Source organism: Lissotriton helveticus, chromosome 1_2 (genome assembly GCF_964261635.1).
Source record: "Lissotriton helveticus chromosome 1_2, aLisHel1.1, whole genome shotgun sequence".
Classification (NCBI taxonomy): Eukaryota; Metazoa; Chordata; class Amphibia; order Caudata; family Salamandridae; genus Lissotriton; species Lissotriton helveticus.
Window position 1 is genome coordinate 415,838,615 of NC_136058.1, and position 22,092 is coordinate 415,860,706.

The 22,092-nt window shown below is 45.8% G+C and overlaps 1 protein-coding gene across 2 annotated transcripts in view; it reads right to left on the reverse strand.

The window, feature by feature from the left end:
- Positions 1 to 3,215: 3,215 nt before the first annotated feature.
- Positions 3,216 to 22,092, reverse strand: part of LOC144807017 (uncharacterized) — a 502,862-nt gene continuing 483,985 nt past the window's right edge. For both annotated transcript variants that reach the window (XM_078673060.1, XM_078673061.1), the window contains one exon: positions 3,216 to 6,822. In XM_078673060.1, coding sequence (XP_078529186.1) covers positions 3,902 to 5,449 — 1,548 coding nt within the window. In that variant the 5' untranslated portion in view covers positions 5,450 to 6,822 and the 3' untranslated portion in view covers positions 3,216 to 3,901. The remainder of the gene's footprint in view (positions 6,823 to 22,092) is intronic.

Consider the following 22,092-nt stretch of genomic DNA (forward strand, 5'->3'; position numbering starts at 1 on the left):
ACAAAAGTCTGGCACCGTGTCCATGTCGGAGTGAGGTTGGGGTTGATGCCAGTTGGGAGCACAATCGGAGTCTGGGTCGTCGCCACTGGAATCGGTGCCGGGGAAGGTACTGTGAGGCGACTAGCACCAATCCGGATCCAGGCCTAGATCCTTCGGGACCCTGCAGCGCCAGGGCCGGATCCGCCGGCATCGAAGGCCTACAGCCCCCAGCCGAGTCTGTGGGGCCCGAAGGCACGTCTGCGGAGTCGGGCTGCCCAAAGATGCTGTGCAGTGCTTCGTTAAATTGACGAAGCTGGGCAGGGGACACTCTGGGAAAGGTAGTGAAGCGTGGAGTCGCCCCATCGTGATACGAGGAAGGAGCCAGAGAGCGACAATGCTCCGGGTCCAGCGTCGCGTTGGCCGACGGACAGAGAGAAGGCGAAGAGCGACGATGAATCTTTGCCTTCTTTTTGTGCATCAAATTACTTGAGGAGTGCGAAGACTTCGAAGAGGAATGGTGATGACTCAGTGACTGGTCCCGCGACCTTCCTCTTGATGGGGACTTAGAGCTGACCGGAGCGGACTGCCGGGCCTTTAAATGCTTTTGGGACCGCTCCAGTAAAGACTGCAGGTTCATGGCTGGGCAGTTGGAGCACGACTTCAGCATCGTGGTCGCGCTCCAGGCACCAAAGGCACACGAGATGCGGAGCGGTGACTGACATCAACTTGTGACAGAAGTCACAGGGCTTGAAGCCGGTCCGACAATGGGACATCCCTTGTGCTACCAGAAGTCAAAGACTCAAAAAAAGAGGTCGACTAAAGTCGAAAAAGGGTTTAGTTAAAAACTGAGTAAAAGGCCCACCCTCTCCGGATCTGGGTTGGCTGGCGCAGAAAAAGACAGACGTCAGCACGCAAGTGTGGCGTCTAAGTAGACACTGTGACATCATCCTGGCGACTACAACGCCGGACACGGAGTCGACCAACCCCACCTACTGAAGCACAGGTGTACTGCTAAGAAAAAATATCTCTGGATCCAGTCTGAAGCCTGGGGGTAATTGTAAGGTAAGGAATCTATAACTAATAGTCTCTTTCAGATACAAGCATACTGGGACCGGTTTCGGGGTAAAACCCCTCATCGGCCAGGCTAGCTTGAATCCAGTGGCAAAGTAAGCAAGGGACCCATGTCTGGGCGTACCCTGCCGCCTTAGGGCAAACAAAGCAAACACAAGGAGATGATTGACGAACGGCTGAAACTTTTCAGACACTCGCCCCCAGTCACAGATCTGGGTTGAATCCATCATCGTTCTTAAGCTCACTTCTCCATCCCAGTTCAGGCCCAGCCATATAAGAATCAGTCTTAACCCTGTCAAAGTCAGACTTATTGAAGATCCCCGAAACCACACAAGGAAATGAAAATGGAGCAGAGGTAAAATCTTCCAAAGATACCAATTGTTCTCTGTTTGACGAAAATAACCTGATCAGTTTGAGAGCAGTACCGTTGATGCTTATACTTTCTAAACGGCTTACCAAAGAGAAATGGTTAACCGTATCAAATGTGGCCGAAAGATCCTATAGGATCAAGGCTGCATTAATCTCCTCTATCCACAATGGATCTGATCTCTTCAGTTACTGCCGATAAGGTTGACTCTGTACGGTAGTAGGGTCTAAACCCATGTTGAGCTGGTTCCAGACAGTCCGTATTTTCAAAAAAGATGGTGCTCTCCTGATTCATGGCCTTTTCTAAAATTTCGTCAGGAAGAGGAAGGACCAATCTGGGTCTGTGGTTCTTTACATCTGAGGGATCGAGGGAAGGAGTCTTTAAAAGGGGCAAAATCAAAGCCTTTTTCCAAGCGTCTGGAAAAAAGCCGGACTTGAGCACCATTGTAATAACAAACTGAGATGAGCAGAAATGGTAGCTGAAACTGAATGGAGGGCAAGAATCTGCAGAGTCCAAATTTCATAGTGTTGATAAGATTAGAGACTTTCTCTTCAGAGAGTGGGGTGAATGTACTCATTACCAGGAAATGGTAAGTTAGTTTATTCACCGTACGATTACTACACTGTATCTGTCCCTAAGGATTATCAGGTGTTATCTTAAAATTCAGGAATATTTTTTTTACTTTGGAAAAAAGAATTCGGTTAGTTCATCACAGCTTTTCGGCTGGGAGTTGCTACATTTTTATAATCAAAGGATGAAAGTGATTTAATTGTGTTGAACAATAGACTGTAAGTCTTCGTCCCAAATTGTTATTGCTGCCTACATTTTCTTTTACATTTCTTGAGATCATAGGAGTACCATGGCGCGGAAGGCGCAGGCAGATCATTAGACTTCAATCTAAAAGGCCGTACTTGACAAACTGTCTGGTAACAATGCGCGAGATGTTTAGCCTTAAGTAGCTCAAGATTTTCACTGATTAGAAGTAGCACTCAGTACAGAAAAGGTTGAAGACGCCTGTTGTAAACACTTAATATCCCCAAAATCAAATACTTTGAAAAATGCACACAAAAACCCCAGAAATGTGCTAAAAAACAAAGAGTTTCCATTGGGCCAGTCCTGTGAAAGGGGGCTCAACAAACGCCTCTCGTTCTACGCCCCGACTCGCCAACTCCACTCAGCCAGCCTCACCCTCGCCACCGTACCACGCACCAGAAGAACAACAACAGTCCGCAAATCTTTCTCCTACCTCGCTGCCAAGACGTGGAACTCCCTCCCCACCCACCTCCGACGGACCCACAACCTTCTCACCTTCAGGAGACACCTCAAGACCTGGCTGTTCGAGCAGTAGCAGCACCACCACCCCCCCCCACCCTCGGCGCCTTGAAACCCTCACGGGTGAGTAGTGCGCTCTATAAATGTACTGATTGATTGATTGATTTACACTTGCAATAATTGTCTAGGATAGATAGGACAGGCATGATGCAAATTGTGAAAGTGAGATGGGCACACATGTTACCTCCACCCTTTTCAAGTGGGAGTTCAAAAATATGGATCCAGCCCACAAGGTTCTGAGTTTCCAGAAGTGTACTGAACCCCAGACCGACCGGAGCCTTGAAGCAGCAAGAGTATATTGTAGTTATCAGACAGCTCAAGAGCTCTAGAACCAGCAGAATCTACCTTCCAAGACTCTACACAAGAACAAAAAGGAGTTAGAATAGCCTAGCCCTTTTGCATGTCACCCTACCCCACAGCACTGCCACCAACCCCCCCCCCAATAGCCTTGAAAACCATAGGCCCTTTCCCCAAAACACTGCCATCATCCGTTCCCACAAAACACTGGCCATTTCTGCTTGCCCTAAAATACTCCTCCACACTGACCCCTACCCTCAAAACACTACATGGCTACACTGAGATCTCTTTTCTGAGTATAACGTTTCTGGCTTTCCCCTCCTGTATAAGGCTTTATTTAGTCCAGTGTAAATTCTCTCATGTGAAATTACATTGTATTCAAGACTAAGGAGTTTTGTCCCGTGTGAGTTCGCTCATGTCAAGTGAGAAGTAATTTGTACCCAAAACTTTGCTTGCATTTCGAGCACTCATAAAGTTTTTCCCCAGAGTGAGATCGCTCATAAAGCATAACACTGTCTTTCAGATTCAAGCTTTTATGGCATAAGGATTTTCTCCAGTGTGGAGTTTCTCATGGTGAGATAGCGTTTTTCTCTGCAGCTTTTCTGGCATTCAGAACACTCATGAGGTTTTTCATCGTATGGAGTCGCTTATGGTTAGTGAGGCTGTGCCTATCAAATAGGAATTTCTGGCATTTACCGCATTGGTAATGTTTTCCCCCTGTGTGCGTCTGCTCATGTAGAGTGAGATTGAGTTTAAAATTGATGCTTTTCTGGCATTCGGAGCACTGAATTATTTTGATGGTGTGTTTTCTTATGGCGCTTGTAACCATCTCTACCTCTGAATCTTTTCGGACATTTAGAGCACTGATAGAAAAAATTCTCCAGTGTGGATTCTCACATGTTCAGTGAGATGAGATTTACGGCTGAAACATTTTTGACATTCGGAGCACTGATAAGGTTTTTCCCCAGTGTGGATTCTCATATGATGAGTGAGACTGTTTTTTCCAGTGAAAAATTTGTGGCATTCAGAGCACTGATAAGGTTTTTCCCCAGTGTGGGTTCTTATATGCCGAGCGAGATTCTTTCTTTCACTGAAACATTTCTGGCATTCAGAGCACTGATAAGGTTTTTCCCCAGTGTGGGTTCTTATATGATGAGTGAGACGGCTTTTTTCAATGAAACATATCTGGCATTCAGAGCACTGATAAGGTTTTTCCCCCGTGTGGGTTCTTATATGATGAATGAGACTGTGTTTTGTACTGAAACATTTGTGGCATTCAGAGCACTGATAAGGTTTTTCCCTAGTGTGGGTTCTTATATGCTGAGTGAGATTGCTTTTTACACTGAAACATTTGTCACATTCAGAGCACTGATAACGTTTTACCCTAGTGTGGAATCTGACATGTGCAGTTAGAAGTGATTTAAGTTTGAAATCTTTTAGGCATTCAGGGCAGTGATAAGGTTTTTCCCCAGTGTGGGTTATTATATGTTGAGAAAGACTTCTTTTGTCTCGGAAATATTTTTGGCATTCAGAGCACTGATAACGGTTTTCCCCAGTGTGGATCTTCATATGATGTGTGAGACTCCTTTTTTCACTGAAACATTTGTGGCATTCAGTGCACTGATAACGGTTTTCCCCAGTGTGGATCTTTATATGATGTGTGAGACTCCTTTTTTCACTGAAACATTTGTGGCATTCAGTGCACTGATAACGGTTTTCCCCAGTGTGAATCTTTATATGATGTGTGAGAATCCTTTTTGTACTGAAACATTTGTGGCATTCAGAGCACTGATAAGGTTTTTCCCCAGTGTGGAATCTCAAATGTTCAGTTAGAAGTGATTTACAATTGAAATGTTTTGGGCATTCAGAGCACTGATAAGGGTTTTCCCCAGAGTGGATTCTTCTATGCAAAGTGAGATTGTGTTTGTAAATGAAAGATTTCTGGCATTCAGAGCACTGGTAAGGTTTATCCCCAGTGTGGGCTCTTCTATGCTGAGTGAGAATGTTTTTTTGACTGAAACATTTCTGGCATTCAGAGCACTGGTAAGGTTTTTTGCCAGAGTGGGTTATTACATGTCGAGAAAGACTTGGTTTGTTCCAAAACCTTTTCTGGCATTCAGAGCACTGATAAGGTTTTTCCCCAGTGTGGATTCTCATATGAATAGTGAGATAAGATTTACGGCTGAAACTTTTTTGGCATTCAGCGCACTGGTAAAGTTTTTCCACAGAGTGGGTTAATGCATGTCGATATAGACTCGCTTTGATACTAAACTTTTTCTGGCATTCAGAGCACTGATAAGGTTTTTCCCCTGTGTGGATTCTCATATGCTCAGTGAGATAAGATTGACTCCTGAAACTTTTATGGCATACTTTGCACTGAGAGTGGTTTCCCCCAGTGTGCATTCTGTCAAATTCTGTGAGATAAGATTTATAGCTGTATCTTTTTTGGCACAAGTAACTTTTTTCCCCAATTTCAGTTATTTTGCCTTGATTGAGGCGGGTTTGAACACTGAATTTGTTCTAACAGTCCGTGTTTTTAGAAGGTGTATTCCTAGGGTTAATATCTCTATGTTTAGTTTTCTCTTACTATTATGCCACGGTAAGAGTGAACCTGATTTTAGAGTCGGGCTTGTTTAGATAATGTTCAGCATTTATCTCTAAAAGAAATTGCGTGTAATCTTCTTAACACTTGAATTGAGCAAAATATGTCTGGAAGCAGCCCTGTAACACCTGTTGAAATTGTTCTAGTAGATAATAGTCTTTAGGTAATAGCCTCTCCGGCAGTAAATTATTTTGTGACTGATGTTTCTCTCCAATCTATTTGTATAGGTTCCTAGCAATGCAGTAATGAGGTGTTGATCTGATATTTAATGATTAAACTGATAAGTACCTTTTTGCACTGACGTAAAGGTAGTAACTGAGGGTGTTAGAACATGCACAGTACTATTGTGGATCACCAGTCGCAGAACATCAGTTCCTTTTACCCTTTCTATGTTTGATGTAAGGTTAAGGTTTGTAGTTCCGAAGACGAGGATTTATTTACATTACCTATAGCGCAACGGTGCTCATCTAATCCATTTTTATAATTAACAGTTTTACATATCACTCATGCACAGCAGATAATGTTGAGGCGATTTACATAGAATTACAGAACAGTACACAATAAAAAGGAAACAATCTGAGATGGTCATGAACACAATAAAGTGGTGAATTTTTAAGGTTTTCGCAAGAGTGAGCAGAGTGGGCCGTGGTGTTCTATCCAGAGGCAGATAGTCTCAAACTTGTGTAACTGGTTAAAAACGGTTGTTGAACAGAGGTGATTTTTCAATCTTTTGCTTGTCAATGTGTCAGCTTCAGAGTCTTCTTTCAGCGTCTTTTCTTTGATGGTTTGCAGAAGATACCTTTTGTTATAACTTTCTTTTATGTAGTGTGTGCTTCCTCTCTAGAATTACAAGATGCTTTAGATGAACGTTATTCTGCCATGCTGAGGCAATTTGTCTTTCTGATAATATTTCAGATGAGGATGCTGAAGTGGTCTTTCTACATTATTTCTGATGCTGTGTGCACAGATATGGTTTTGCTCTGGGTTAATGAAATGCAAAATTAGAGACTTCACTTACAGGTATAGTACTTTCTTCGCCACACCTAGATTTTTGGAAATTATTTAAACGTAGAATGCTGGATGTCCTTCAATTTTTCAAAATAATCCTTCTTATGGCACAGACTTCAGTTGCCTGGTGCTAAATCTTGCTTTCTTCGTCCGTAATTTCAATCACCTATAGTATTAAAATGAAATAGTTAATACATGTACATTTCCAAACATATAATTTACAAGCCAAATTAATGCAGAATTTGGAAAATGTTGAGCTGTTTTTCCAGACAGAGCAGAGTGTAGAATGGTAGCATGAGAGTACTTGGATGTAGGAGGGAGGATTTGTAGAATTTTCAACATTTTATTAAGCTCACAAAGGATACATGTACCCTATGAAGTTGTAACATAGAATCCCAAAGGCAGATATTAAAGTCATATGGACTGGCACCAAACAGCTAATATAAAAATATATACTATTAATTAATTTGTAATGCAGATTTCTGGGACTGGAATGACTCCCCCACGGACAACAGGTGTTTTCCCCTGCCCTGAGTTACCACCTACTTGTATCTGGTATCCTGACTTTTGAGTTTTGGCCTCAGCCTCAAGCAAATCTATTGTGTGCTGCGAGGACTATGCCTAGACCTATCCCTCAACTATGGTCCAGAGTATGAATCAACAGCAATGAAATGAAGCCGTACTTTCATGTGTTCATTTTATTTCACTGGATTATCAGTTGTTAGGTTTTTCTGCACCTGGATTTACTGTGTGCAGAAAACCAGGACACAATTTTTTTCCAGACAGAAAAATTAGATTGCAAAGACGCATAAGACTCTGGGTGCAGCAGAAGCAGCCAAGACTTATGCTGTGTTTTTTTGCTAACTGGGAGAAACACACAATTCTTCCCTCTGTTGGTGTTCACAGTCGTTGTCGGCCTGTGATTCGGCATTGAGTGGAAAGCGTACCGAGTATTGCTGAGGGGCCGAGCCGAGGGGGAGTTGACGAGCAAGCGGAGCGGAGCCTGGGACGACTGCCCGCATTTGCTTTGTGACCGGTTCCTGCTCCCAAAGGTTTTTCCCGCTTCATTCGCGTCCTGTTATGCGGGCGCTTTAAGTTCTATGGATCTGCTGTGGGGGCAGGAACGGCCGCTGCCGGCACCGCGGTGCTAAGGCGCTGCTAGTGCTGCTGGTGCGGCGGCCGCTGCAGAGGTCAAAGGAGCCTAGGCCTGCGGTGCTGCTGGTGCGGTGGCTGCAGAAGGGCACAGAGGAGAATAGAGGAGCACAGAGGAGAATAGAGGAGCACAGAGGAGCCTTGGCCTGCCGCCTGATTTTACGTATTTACTAAGCATTGAGCAGAGTAGACAGAGCTGAGCCGAGGAGTGGAGGGAAGTGCCCACATCTGCCGTCTGTAGTGGGACTAGCTCTGGATTCCGCTCTTGCTCCTGAACGATTGCCAGCATTCTCCCTTGTACTCTTCTCAGAGATGAATAGCAACGAACAAGCAATGAACAGTGAGTGGTGAGTGACAAGTGGCAAGAGGTGTGTGGCGGGTGGCGAGTAGCTAAGATTGATCGGTCCCTAAGTCGCTGAGCCATTGGAGTCTGTAATAAGTCTGTAATACAAAATCTGAGAAATTATAGAAAGAGGAAAGTGACAATAGACTTAGACCCTCTTGAAGCACCCCTCGGCCCCTGAATTACTCCGCATGCCTAGACTACAGCCCTACCCGGTGCCCGGATGTTAATCAATCGGTTAATTAATTAATTAATTAAGTAACCAGCAGTACCGGCAGATTCTGTACGGAGGTGTGATTTTTGGGTGTTTTCCCTTGGAGGTGTTTGGTGGTGTTTTTGTCCTATGGTCTTGTCACTGGCCCGTTTGATTCTCTGACAGAAGCAAGACTTCTTTACCTTAGAGGGTGTATTATGAGCTCAGGAAAGGAGCAGCCACCTTTCCCTCCTATCAAAAGGAAAAGAAAAATACAACAAACACCAATATTAGATACGTTTAAAATAGAACAGGCAGGTGACATATAGTCCTTTAAATCATCTAAGGTCTATACATTTCGGGAACTGGGAAAGTCGCTGTCAAAGTTTGATTTTATGAAAGATCCAACTGGTGCTATGCTAACATTGCTAACTAACCCATGTGTTCTTCAAACTCCAATTAAACCACTGAGTAGAACAAAAATTATATCCCCTAAGCAAGGAGTAAGTGAACGAGGCCACCCTGAGTCTGAAGCTGAAGTCGAACGAATGTCAAATTCAACTAAGGACCAAGTCAACCACTGGGGTCGAATAATGGACCTAGAGATGTTAACTATTCCACTTACTGGTCATTCACAACAAAAGGACACAAAATGCACAAATATAACAATGGGAGATACTCAGCACTTACTACCAACTAGGCAGCCAATGCCAATAGAAGTGCAAGTAAAAATCAGAAAAGCTAACGGTATAGGGGAACCATCTAATTTGGGCCAAATAAATCAACGAGAGCAAGAAGCTCCAAATGAACTAAATGGTGGGGTGAAAATCATAAGGGAAGCCAATACCCCACTGAAATCAGATCTTACTCGTCTAAAATAAATTCAGGTAAAAACAGGACCAGCCGAAATGTAATCAAATGTAATCAAAATAACGGATCTCAAATTAATAAGGACGAATACAACAGCAACCCAGAAACTCTGCAGCGTTGGAGTACTCCGTATCAAAAAGACGTTTTCAATAGTAATTCACAATTCATTAATTCTTGTGACGAGGACATGATTTTCAAGGACAAGAAAAAGAGGAGTATAAGGACCTATCATTCATAAATGGGCAACATCATAGCCCAGGTACTCAGGTACCAGGAAGTGGGAACGAGGGAGCAATTTGGGATTTATTCTTCAAAACCTCGCAATTAACTCTGGAAGCTTTCACATATCAGTCCAACAAAAAGGAGGTCCAAATAGATCTTGAGTGCTACGGCCTCCTCTGTTGCCGGAATTGAGCAGAAGATAACAACGCAAAATAATCTAATAGTAAGGGCACAATCTCAGCCAATATCTACGTATGCAGAGTGTAGTTGTGCCCCACTAATGAGCAAACTAGCTACCATTCCGGATATTTAAAAAACAATAATTGACGATGTAAAAGGGAATTTTCCCTTGTATGCGCCTTGTAGAAAGCACGTTTGAATGAAACATGGAATGCATTGCAGCCAACAATCTATGCAACATCATAGCAGAGTGCAAGATAACTTGTGTTATTATTCCAGCAGAACGAAATGCCATTCCTAATGTGTACGTCATTTTAAAGACAAACCCAGAAAAATGTATGGTCAGTGTTGTTCTTCTGCCTGTTAAAAGACAATCTCCATTAATGTGTCAGGAAATAAAATACTATGAGAAATCCTACTCTATGGTAGGGTGCTGCCTGCCACCATATTGCAGGTTACTTCCAACATAATCTGATTTATACATACATACTCCAGGGTGCTGCCAGCTATCGGGTCTGCACACAGCAGACTGGAGCCACTCTGGGAGGAGGTAAGCTCTACATTTCATCTTAAGCCCTTAGGTTACAATCACAGCCTGAGGGGTCCAGAGAACTTTATCCGCGCTCTAACTGTGCCGAGCAGATGGACGTAGCCCAACATAGGCTGTGTTGTAGGCTGGGTGATGCCTGGCATCTTATTATCGTTGGCGGGAGGATGAAGCTCTGATAGGAGCTACTACAAGAAGAGCAGAAAAACAGGACTACAGATAGCCACAGAGTGACAACTGCCCAGAAGCTGAAGAAAGAACTCTGAAACAGCAAACCTCCAGGATAAGCAAATGATGGGAATGAAATGCAAACTGCAGCATTAAGGTCACACACTACAACATCATTCCCTTTAAACCAAAGATAACAGCCTACAATAAAAAACTAACCAAAAAGCAACAAAACTAGAAAATTCATTTCCAAATGCTGCAAAAGAGAAACAGTTAATACAAATGAACAATATTAAACTTTGTTGGTACCTTAGGAATGTGCTTGCTTCTGGCTTCACTCCATCTGCAGCAATAACGCTCTGAAAGGAGAAATTACTGCTATGAGTCTCAGAGTCTTCAGTATTACTGGTCTCAGTCATGAAGACTGTGGTGTCGGAAGATAACTTTCTCTTATTTGGCTTTATAGTTCCACCAGTCACGCCATCGCTTTTAGCAGACACGCTACTGTCAGCAGCATCATAACTTCAGGCAGATCAGTAAAGCGGATATCACCACTCACATTGGGTGAACAGACTCGTCTCTGCTACATACATGCACTCTTTTTTCGAATTTGCTTGTGGCTGTCAAAATACAAAGAGCTGCAATATATTCGCCACACTTTCCTGACTACCTTGTTTTAAAAAGTTATGAGATTCAAGCGCGATTCTTGGTTAGCCTGTAAACTGAAGTTTTTTAGAGGTTCTATTGCCACACAATACTCGTCCCATATTCCAATTTGTCCACAGGGTGCTTCAACCCTGGTAGGTTATCAACTGCCTGTTTTGCAGATAATTTTAGATAGTTTCTGTAAGAAAACTGAATTATTATTTGCGATAGATGAGGAACAATCACAACCGTTGTCAGAGTGAACTTTCAAAGCCATTTAATTAACCTAGGATCAACCCCTGGTACTTAAGCACCGAACAGGCAGGCTTAACTTAAGGTAGTATGTAAAATATGTATGCAGAAACCAAAAAAGTAAAAGTCAAAATGCAAAACAATAAAAAACCCAAACCGAAATAGAAAAATAAAGTAAAGTGTATTGAACAAAATGACACTAAAATGACAAAATCCAATAAGGAGAATGAGATATGAACTGTAACGCTGTAAGAATCACAAGGTGCCAATGGATGAGGGGCCCGGGCATGGATTAGTCTCTCTGGAGCTGACTGCCAAGTCAGAGGAAACCGGAGGCCACGAGCTGCAAGCACATGGTGCAGGAATTAGCCGCAGTGGTCTTAGAAGACATCTAGTGCTCCAGGCTCAGATAGGGGATTCACAGCAGGTTCGGGCGCAAAGTGCTTAGAGAATTGAGAACAAGCAGCAGATGCCCAGCAGGGCAATAGCAGACGGTCGAACGCAGCAAGGCCCGGACTAGACTGAAAGGAGTGACACCTCGGGCCCTCACCATCAAGCAACAGCATAGTGGAGCTCAGCGGGAGGTCAACCCGGTGACTGCCACCCACTGGGGCTGTGACCCCCACGAAAAGGTAGGCCGGTCTGGTGATGTGGTAAGAGATATAGCAGCCATGTCCTCAGCGAGAAGCAAGAAGGATCAGAATCTAAAAAATATGCTGACCAAGCTCCAGATGACCGGCAGCGGAGAAGGGAGGCTCTCCCCAACGACACAAATCAGCCAAGATGTAGACACCTCTGAAGCCCCAGTTACCCACGCCTTTTTAGAGTCGCTATTCGGTGCATTACAAGGCGACTTGCAGGTGCTGAAAAGGGAAATAGCGGGGGAGATGAAGGAGATAACCAATGGAGGCCACACGTTCCCAAACAGCATCAACGTCCCGCCTTTTGATAAGGCGCGATGCTGATGCCGTTGGGGACCGTATGGCCTCCATTGAGGATCAGAAGCAAGCCCGGGAAGAGGAGGTGGAGCATCTACAGCAAGAGATAGTCCGGCTCAAGGCTCAACAGATCGATCTCAAGGCACACACAGAAGACCTGGAGAATCGGTCTCGGCGAAACAACATTCGCGTGAAGGGAGTTCCACCTAAAGAAGAAGGGCCAGACATCACACAATACTTGCAGGGTCTCTGGGCGCCCCCACCGGATATTTTGGCTTACATTCCAGACTTTCAACTAAAAGAGTGTATGCTACGTGCTGCCAGGGACAAGCAACCACTAAGATATCAGGACCACTCCATAGCTTTGTACCAGGACCTGGCACTAATACCCCTTCAAAAGTGTAGGGAGTTCCGAGTGGCAACCCCACGTCTTCGAAATCAAGGAATACCGTATTTTTTGGGTCACCCTTTCCGGATGATTTTCATATGGCAGGGCAACCTCCTCCAGCTCAGATCCATGCAGGACACTTGCCAGGTGCTAGGCATCGAGAATCCAATCCAGGAGGAGACAGAGGGCCCACAGACCAAAACTCCTCGAGAAAGATGACATAAGGTCTACGGGAGGCGTAGCACAGAGCGAGCAACGAGACCGGACCCCAAGACCATGGCACAAGAAAGACTGGCAGTGCTGGAGACATTGTCGAAGGAGACATTCCCCCATGATGACACCGTGAACGACTGAGGGACAAACAAGTGACATTTGCAAGCCTGGGTGGGCAGTGAAGAAGTCTGCGGGGAGCGTAGAGACACGGGGAGTATAGAGACACAGGGAACAGGCCACACACGGCCCCAACTATTCCGACTTCCAAGGACGTGCACGCACGAATGGCAGGCACTGGACAATTTGAGGTTAATGGGTTTCTAAGTTGGGGTTAGGGAGGGGAGGGTGGAGAACTGGTAAGCAGGTTAATGGAGTTGAAGAGAGGATCACAGGGCAATGGAGGCCGGGCAGACGTTGGGAGCTCCGGGGGAAGAGGGATAACAGGGACCCAAATACAGGCCAAAGCTGATGCACTCACTATGACATGCTATTTCCCAGCCCACACTGAAAATTCTCACTCTCAACGCGAGAGGTCTCAACAATCTCAATAAAAGGAGGTCCATCCTTTCCTACCTGGATAACATGGAGGCAGATGTGTGCTTCCTCCAGGAGACACAGCTCCTCTCCAAAGATTGGCATAGAATGAGGTCACAACTCTTTCCCCAGCAGTTCTTTTCATCTACCCTGGATAAGACGGCGGGTGGCTATTTTAGTAGCCAAGCGTTTGAAGGGGACAGTAGGGGAAAAGGTGGCCGAAATCAAAGAGGTTGATGGGAGCAGGGCCTTCGATAGCGTAGGTGTTGGTATGAGTATTTTAGATGCCGAAATTGTGTCGCAAACTGGCAGATACTGCTTCTGCAATCACCCTTCACCTGATATACGATCAATCCAGGGGCTGCCTCAATTGCCTATAGATATAAACGGGTCCTCCCCCACCCCTCTATACCAATAACCATTTCAAATACCAACCCCACAAGGCATGGTGCTAATAGGTTAAACAGGCCCAGGGGATCGAATCAGAACAGGTTGTCTAGTACCTCGTGCATTAATGTTCCTGCCGCCCCAAGTATGAATGGCTAATCAGGATGTCCTGAGTCTGCCGCCCGCTGCTTGCCCTATGTGTTGGTACTGGCAGGAGTACCTACTTTAAAGAGGGATCAGCATGAGTCATGAGACCAGCTACGCATGAAATGTGCGGACTGGCTATCAAGGCATAGAAGCGTCCATGTATCCGAAATAAAGGATATTATTATGGCACGCAGAGTTGGGTGAGTCAGTGCATCTACAAAAAATATCAAAGGGGACAGCATTATAATTAACTTTCACAGACCTTCTTTGGTGAGACACCTACTAAGGGGTTGCAAATTCATAACACCTAATAGCACTAAAATATGCGCACTACCCCTTGGTTATTTCCTCAAACCAAGTCATGCTCCTTTCACAAACAATTTCTCTTGAATTACTACCTCTAATAGGTTCCAGGCCTTGTCTGGATTAGAGACACAAGACTGACTATGAACTTTTGGGGAAAATACTGATCCTGCTATTAGGTTACCTCATGCCCTGCCAGTAACTGACTGTACTATTCCCACAACCCACTTATCCCCCCTATGCAAACGAAGGCCTCAGCAAGTTCAGACCTTCGTATCTTAAGCTGGAATGTTGCAAGGTTGTACTCTAAACTTCACCAGCCAGATTGGGTACAACTCATTGAAGACCAAGATATCCTGTTGTGTTAGGAAACATGGGCCACACAAGAATTGCATATTGAGGGGTTTGAATGCCATATTATCCTAGCAACAACCCCCAAGCAGGGGGGGGGGGACTTTATCAATCTGGGTCAATATTACGACAGGAGGATGCATAAAAACTGTACATACAGATAACAATAATTTTCTAGGCATATTATTTAATAGGGGAATTTCCTTTTGGATAATTAATTTTTATAACAATGATTTTCATTCTGTTCCAAATATGCATTTTATAAATGTGATTACATTTATTGCATCTATTGGAAAATCCAAAGACTCTTTCAAGTCAGTAGGAATCTGTCTGGGTCAATTTTAATGCTAAGCTATCTTACTCATGGTCAAGCGAATATTCACACAGCAGCAGACAAACATGCAATAGGGGTAGAGAGCTAATGGACCATTTGAACACCCTTAACTTAATTATTGTTATAGAAATTGATGCAACTACAAAAGATAATGCTCCCTCCCCCAAACGACTTTCAGAGGGAGGGGCTGCTCATCTGCAATTAATAATGTTTTTTAGGCTCAGATAAGATGTTTACGTATTTGTAAAGTGCATAGCTGCCCGTAGGCTTCCCAGCGCTAAGAGAAACATAACTACGGTGGACTAAGTGAAGTTGCCTGAGATCGGGAGTTTTTAGGGAAAGAGCAATGTTTTGAGTCTTTTCCTGAATGCTAATTCGTTGGTTATCATGCGCATGTCCCTGGGTAGTGTGTTCCACATTTTAGGAACCAAGTGCTTGAAGGACCTTTCTCCCTATCTTGCTCTTTTTATTCTGCTGTGTTGCATAAGAAGATCCTCTGATGACCTTAGGGTCCTACTCGGGTTTGCCCTACCCAGACTTAACAACCCCACTGGCATCAGTGCGGCCCGCGGCCTTCGTTCGCACCATAGACCAAACTTTGCGCCCCCCAGGAAAATGTGAGTATCCGTGATCTAGATCAACAAAAGGCGGGAGTAGTTAGACACGAGGAGTAAACAGAAGCATGCATCTCTAAACGGCACAAACAGGAACCAATGAAAACAAGCATTGGCACAGCCAATAGGTCTTGTCTTTGGGACCTTATAAGTATTTACCCATGCAACAGTTGATGTTATTGCACCAAGGATATTGTGCTGGCTAACTAAACACTTATAAGGTCCCAAAGGTGAGACCTACTGGCTATGCCAATGCTTGTTTACCTGTTGGGCATTGGCTGACCGCTACCTGGTTACTGCGGCACTAGTGAGGTTGAGACATATTTGGTGGAGTTTTAGCCAAATCAGATTCTGCCGTGCATGCCCAAGCCTAGGTAGCAATGAAGCACAGTTGTTAGTGCTGACTGAGTGTGTTCTTTCACTGTGGGGAGAGGAGTTGGCCTAACGGCTAGGGCGCTCAACCTCGGACCTGGGGATCTGGGTTCGAGTCTTGGTAACGACGCTAAACATCCTGTGATTCTGGGCAAATCACTTAATCTCCCCGTGCCTAACAAAAATGAATGTGTGCCCACATGTAACGTAACTGGTGCTATGTAAGGCGCTCTGATACCTGATTTGGGTCAAGTTCGAGTTATATAAAACTCTGCACATTTTTTTTTTAAACTGTGCTACTTTTAATTGACGGGGCTGACCCCGTTTACTCTGGTGAAAGCTAAAAACGGAATTCAAGTCGATCTTCTCATCACACAGACTTTTCAGGCAAAAAAAAGTCAACGTTTGCTGAGGCCTTCAAAATAGTTACCCAACCACACCAATGAGTGTCAATGAACATTTTTGATACAAAATAATCATGTCTAATGATCGATGCAGGCAACAACAAAAAAAAATGAATGCCGTGACAGCACGCTCGAGACCCAACCAGCACCAGACAATCGTTCTCAGGTAATGCGGTGAGAATCTGGAACTCGCGTCCCTAGGGACCCGATTCCCATCAAAATCATTAAACAACTTGGTGACGGTGCTTTGGAGATTGTTACTAACCTTTTGAACTCCTCCCTTGATCTCGCCACTGTCCCAGCTCTATGGAAACATGCCATGGTCACGCCGCTTCTAAAAAAACCTACTGTAAACCCGGATACCCTTGCCAATTATAGACCCATATCCTTGCTTCCGGCCTTCTCTAAATGTTTGGAGAGACATGTGCATTCTGCTTTAGCCATTTTTGCAGAAGAAAACTCCTTATTGCACCCCTCTCAATCCGGCTTCAGGACCGGTTTCTCTACGGAAACCGCCCTGCTCAGAGTCACGGAACATATCCGAAAACTACTTGATCATGGTCAGACGGTCGCGCTCGTGCTATTAGACCTGAGCGCGGCCTTCGACACCATTTCCCACGAAACACTCGTTAAAGAACTGTACAAATACGTGGTAAGGCACTGGATTGGATCCGGTCCTTTCTGACAAACCGCACCTTCCAGATTACCTCTTCACGAGCCTCATCAGAGACCCTGTCGGTACCCCATGGAGTGCCTCAGGGGTCTATTCTTAGTCCTCTGTTTTTTAATTTATATCTCAGACCCCTGGCCGACCTTGTTGAAAAATCGGGTCTCACTCTTATGAGCTATGCCGACGACTCCCAAATCATTTTCTCCCTATCCGAATCCTGTCCCAATTCCCCTTCTCTACTCAAAGAAGGACTCCTATACCCACTCCAGTGACCCACGTTCGAAATCTAGGATTTATTCTGGATAACTCCTTATCCATGAATCAACAGGCCAGTAAAGTTACTGGTCTATGCCTCACCATAGTCAAATGGTTGAGGAAAATCCTCTGGATGCTGCCTGTTTCCACACAAAAGACCGTAGTCAATGCCCTTATTACATCTAGGCTTGACTACGGCAACATTCTATATCTGGGCGCAAATAAATCTGTAGTAGGTCGACTACAGGTGGCGCAAAACGCAGCAGTTCGCTTACTATGCAATATCCCCAAATTCGCCGGAGTTTCGAACCACCGTCGGGAACTCCATTGGCTCAGGATTGAAACCAGAATCCGCTTTAAAGCATTGAACTATATGTTCAAAATTAAAGCGGGCACTGCACCTAAATATCTTCTGACCCTCGCCCACCCCTACACCCCCAAGCGTAACCTCCGGTCGCAGTCGGCAGCTTTTTTCTGTGTACCGAGGTTCAAACGGGCAAGAGTAGGTGGTAGATCCTTCGCCCATCTGGGACCAGCACTTTGGAACACGCTGCCCCCCTTCATCCGAAAGGAGGAAAATTACGCCAGGTTCAGAAAGTCTGTTAAGACCTGGCTATTTGAACAATAATAACTTTATAGCCATCACCCCTCTCCTCTGTCCTCATACTAGCTGTGTCTAGGCGCCGGGAAACCCTTCTTGGGTAGCTGTTGCGCCCTACAAATGGATAAAATAAAGAAATAAATAAATTCCTCCTTCGCTCCGTGCCATCACCTCCATCCAGATCTTCAAAGCAGACCTCAAATCTCTTCTATTCCAAAGACACTTTCAGAACTAATTCTCTCCTTCAGACCCCGCCAGGAAGTTCTTTAGTCATTGTAATTTGTCATACATATGTATATTTGTGTTTGTACATCCTGTGCTTGCTGCGTTTGAGAGTGTGTTCCTTTTGCCTGCGTTGTTTTGATTCTATGGCATTCTATTTTTCGCCAAGAAGTTCTTTAGTCATTGTAAATTTGTCATATATACTCATATATTTTAATTTGTACATTCTGTGTTTGTTATTGTCTTCCTTTTGACTCTATGGCTTTGTTTGTTCTATTCCTGTAACGTAACTGGTTCTATTGCACAGAGCTCTGACACCGTCGGGTAAAGTCCGTGCTTTATAAAAATGCATTCAATAAAATAAGTAAATAAATAAATACCTCACCTGTGCTCCCTGCTGAGCCTGAGGCCAGGACCGAACCATGAGCACGGGGTTAAAAGGAGGCCTGTTCATGGACAACTGCGCATGCGCTGGGGTTAGACACTGCTTCCCACAGCGCGGGTTAAAGAGGCCTTGAATTAGCTACGCATGCGCTGAGGACAGACACTGTTTCTTGCAGCGGAGGGCTAGTTAAAGAGTGCCTAATGGATGAACAAGTGCGCATGCGCTGAGGAGAGCGTTTGCCTCCCACGGCGGAGCGCGGAATAAGGAGGGCCTATTGCATTATCAACTGCGAGCGCAGATTAAAGGAAGGCCTTGAATTAATTACGCATGCGCTGAGGACAGATACTTCCCTGCAGCGGAGCGTGGGTTAAAGAGGGCATGATGGGTGAACACCTGCGCATGCGCAGAGGACAGACAGCCCGTTAAGACAATTCAATGACAGTGTCCGCTCGGGGACACAATGAATGAGATACAACAACTGGCTCCCGCCGCGGAGCACGAGGCGCCTCGCGCCACAGCACAGGGTGAGAGGTATTGAAGTGCAAAGCTCCTCGGTTCGGCTCCTCTATTGGGGGTAAGTGTCTTTCCTGTGCGCAGGCGCAGTGAGACTGAGCGTCCTCTGTCCAGGGCAGTTCACAGTCTGTTCCCCGTGCAAGACCCCAACCCTCTGTGATTGCTCTGCGATAGGAAGTAGTGTCTTCGTTCCGCACATGCGCAGCTGCGACGCGTGGTCCTGCGCATGCATATCTGTGATGGATGTTTTGTTCTCGCGCGCGATGGTGGCTCGTGCAGCGGCGTGAGCGCGCGCGTCACTCGGGAGGGAAGAACACACCGGGCCCCACTCCTCACAGGCAGCCGGACTCAGGCGGGCCCCCGGTGCCCCTCGGGCCCCCGGTGCCCCCTCTCCCCCAGGCCCTGCAGCCCCCACTGACCAGCGCTCAAGCAGAGGTGAGGAGACCTCAAAGCGCCCAACCATGTGTGTGTGTTTTTTTAAATAATATTTTTATTGGATTTTAAGGTTTTTTTAAAAATATTTTTTGTTGTTTTTTATGAACAACAATAGGAGACAATGAAATCGCCATAGTCAAACAATTCCACAAAATCCCATTCCCCATGGGTGACGGCTGGTGTCTGATTGCTGGTGTTCGTTTAGGCCAGTGGTTCCCAAACTTTGTCAACCCACGGCTCCCCTGCCTTATTGGCCCTTGCCTGCGGCTCCCTTGCCTTATTGGCCGTTGGCTGCGGCTCCCTCGCCTTATTGGCCCTTGCCTGCAGCTCCCTTGCCTTATTGGCCTTTGGCTGCGGCTCCCTTGCCTTATTGGCCGTTGGCTGCGGCTCCCTTGCCTTATTGGCCGTTGGCTGCGGCTCCCCTGCCTTATTGGCCCTTGCCTGCGGCTCCCTTGCCTTATTGGCCGTTGGCTGCGGCTCCCTCGCCTTATTGGCCCTTGCCTGCGGCTCCCTTGCCTTATTGGCCTTTGGCTGCGGCTCCCTTGCCTTATTGGCCGTTGGCTGCGGCTCCCTTGCCTTATTGGCCGTTGGCTGCGGCTCCCCTGCCTTATTGGCCTTTGGCTGCGGCTCCCCAATATGGTATTTTTTTGGGGCGGTGGGTGGATGTAAACCCAGCTTCCATTTTTCTCCCTGAAAATAATTGGGATGAAGCTGACAAAGGTATTATAATGATTGATGTGGGGCACACTCTTGGAAACCAAATTTGGGGAGATGGGCGAGGGATAAAAAAACGTTTTGTCATTGGCACCATTTGCATGACCGCTAGGTGTAAGAGTGCCGCTGCTGTGAATCATTATTTTTCAAGGTGCGTTGTGTGTAAAAGCAGGTTCTCTGCAAATGTTTTGTTTTGCTTTGAGGGCTACAGGACATTTTATTTCCTTCTTAAGCAGTGCTTTATTTGTGCTACTGGTTTCCAATGCTCAGCACCGGCACTTAATTTATAGGGCCGGAACTATGCATTTTTAGGTCTCGCTGGTGTTAGCAGCGCATAGCGCTACTCCAGCAAAAAACCTATTGTTGTGGGTTTCCTGGGAATGGCTGAGAGAGGGTGTATACACGCATTACCTCGGCGATTTAACCTCGAAGACGGGCTTTGCTGGCGGGCTGACTCTCCTGGGCGCTCTCGCTCACACACCCGCTCTCCCACACACACACGCGTGCTTACGCACACTCACACACCACTCACCTGGATCTTTTGTCGCGACTACCCTGGTATCTCCGCCGCATCACCTGGCCTGGATTGATATGTTATGTTACTAGAAATCCAGTGTAAGTATCAATGGGGGCTAGCTAACTTTAAGAGGGAGAAAAGAAGTGACTCAGGTACGTCAGACAATACAAGGAAAGCGCAATGTTTTCCTTTGAAAGCCCTCACCCACCGACCTAGTCGGTGGCATGCTTCATCATCGGGCCCACCACAGTGGCACCGAATGTGCCCCGGGTGTGCTGCAACGCCAGGAGACTGCGGAGCTGGTATATTGCTGAGTGTGCAGTGAAGGGGTGAGAAGTGAAAGTTTAAAAAGCCATACGAGTGGTCCCAGCACCCGAGGGTTAACAATTGTTTAATAAACTGGGCCTTCGTTGGTTGTTTAAAAAGGCGAAAGGACAAAGTGGAGTGGTTAATGATCTCCCATGTCCTGTGTGGTCTACATGTTTCTGCCAGTGCCTTTTCTATTATAAGCTGGCTTTCCTCAGGACCAAAGAGATAGGTGAAAAAGTGCAATTAAATGATAGTCCTTCTGCGGCGCCCGGTATGAGCAGAAGGACGAATAGGTCCAAGGAGGAACCAGACCGAACTACTCGGTCTCTTTCTCTGCCAGGCGACCCATGAGGCTTTTTACAGTGAAATAACAGAACAAGCCTGAGGGAATCCCCCTCTAACAGCTACAGCGCCTTAGCGAGCGCAACACATAGCCAACAAAAACACAATCACTTAATATAGTTTATTTGTTTATCATTTAATTGCACTTTTTCACCTATCTCTTTGGTCCTGAGGAAAGCCAGCTTATAATAGAAAAGGCACTGGCAGAAACATGTAGACCACACAGGACATGGGAGATCATTAACCACTCCACGTTGTCCTTTCGCCTTTTTAAACAACCAACGAAGGCCCAGTTTATTAAACAATTGTTAACCCTCGGGTGCTGGGACCACTCGTATGGCTTTTTAAACTTTCACTTCTCACCCCTTCACTGCACACTCAGCAATATACCAGCTCCGCAGTCTCCTGGCGTTGCAGCACACCCGGGGCACATTCGGTGCCACTGTGGTGGGCCCGATGATGAAGCATGCCACCGACTAGGTCGGTGGGTGAGGGCTTTCAAAGGAAAACATTGCGCTTTCCTTATATTGTCTGACGTACCTGAGTCACTTCTTTTCTCCCTCTTAAAGTTAGCTAGCCCCCATTGATACTTACATATAAACCCAGGGGATACGGGCTAGCATATCTAGTCCTCTCTCTCTCCTTGATCTGAATACTAGAAATCCAGTAACATAACATAACATAACATAACACCCAACAGCCATGCGCCGAGACCGAGTGGAAGCGGACGCCGCGTCCCCAGCGCCTGTAGCAGCCGCCTCTGCTGACCCGGAAACACTCCAGCAGGCTCCCCACCCCCGGTACCCGGATGTGGGATTTAGCCATGGGTACGTCATTGTTCGAAGACGGGGACGCATTGTAATAGGATGAACTGAATGGGGGCAAATCAAGGTAATATCTGGGTTTTACTTGTTTC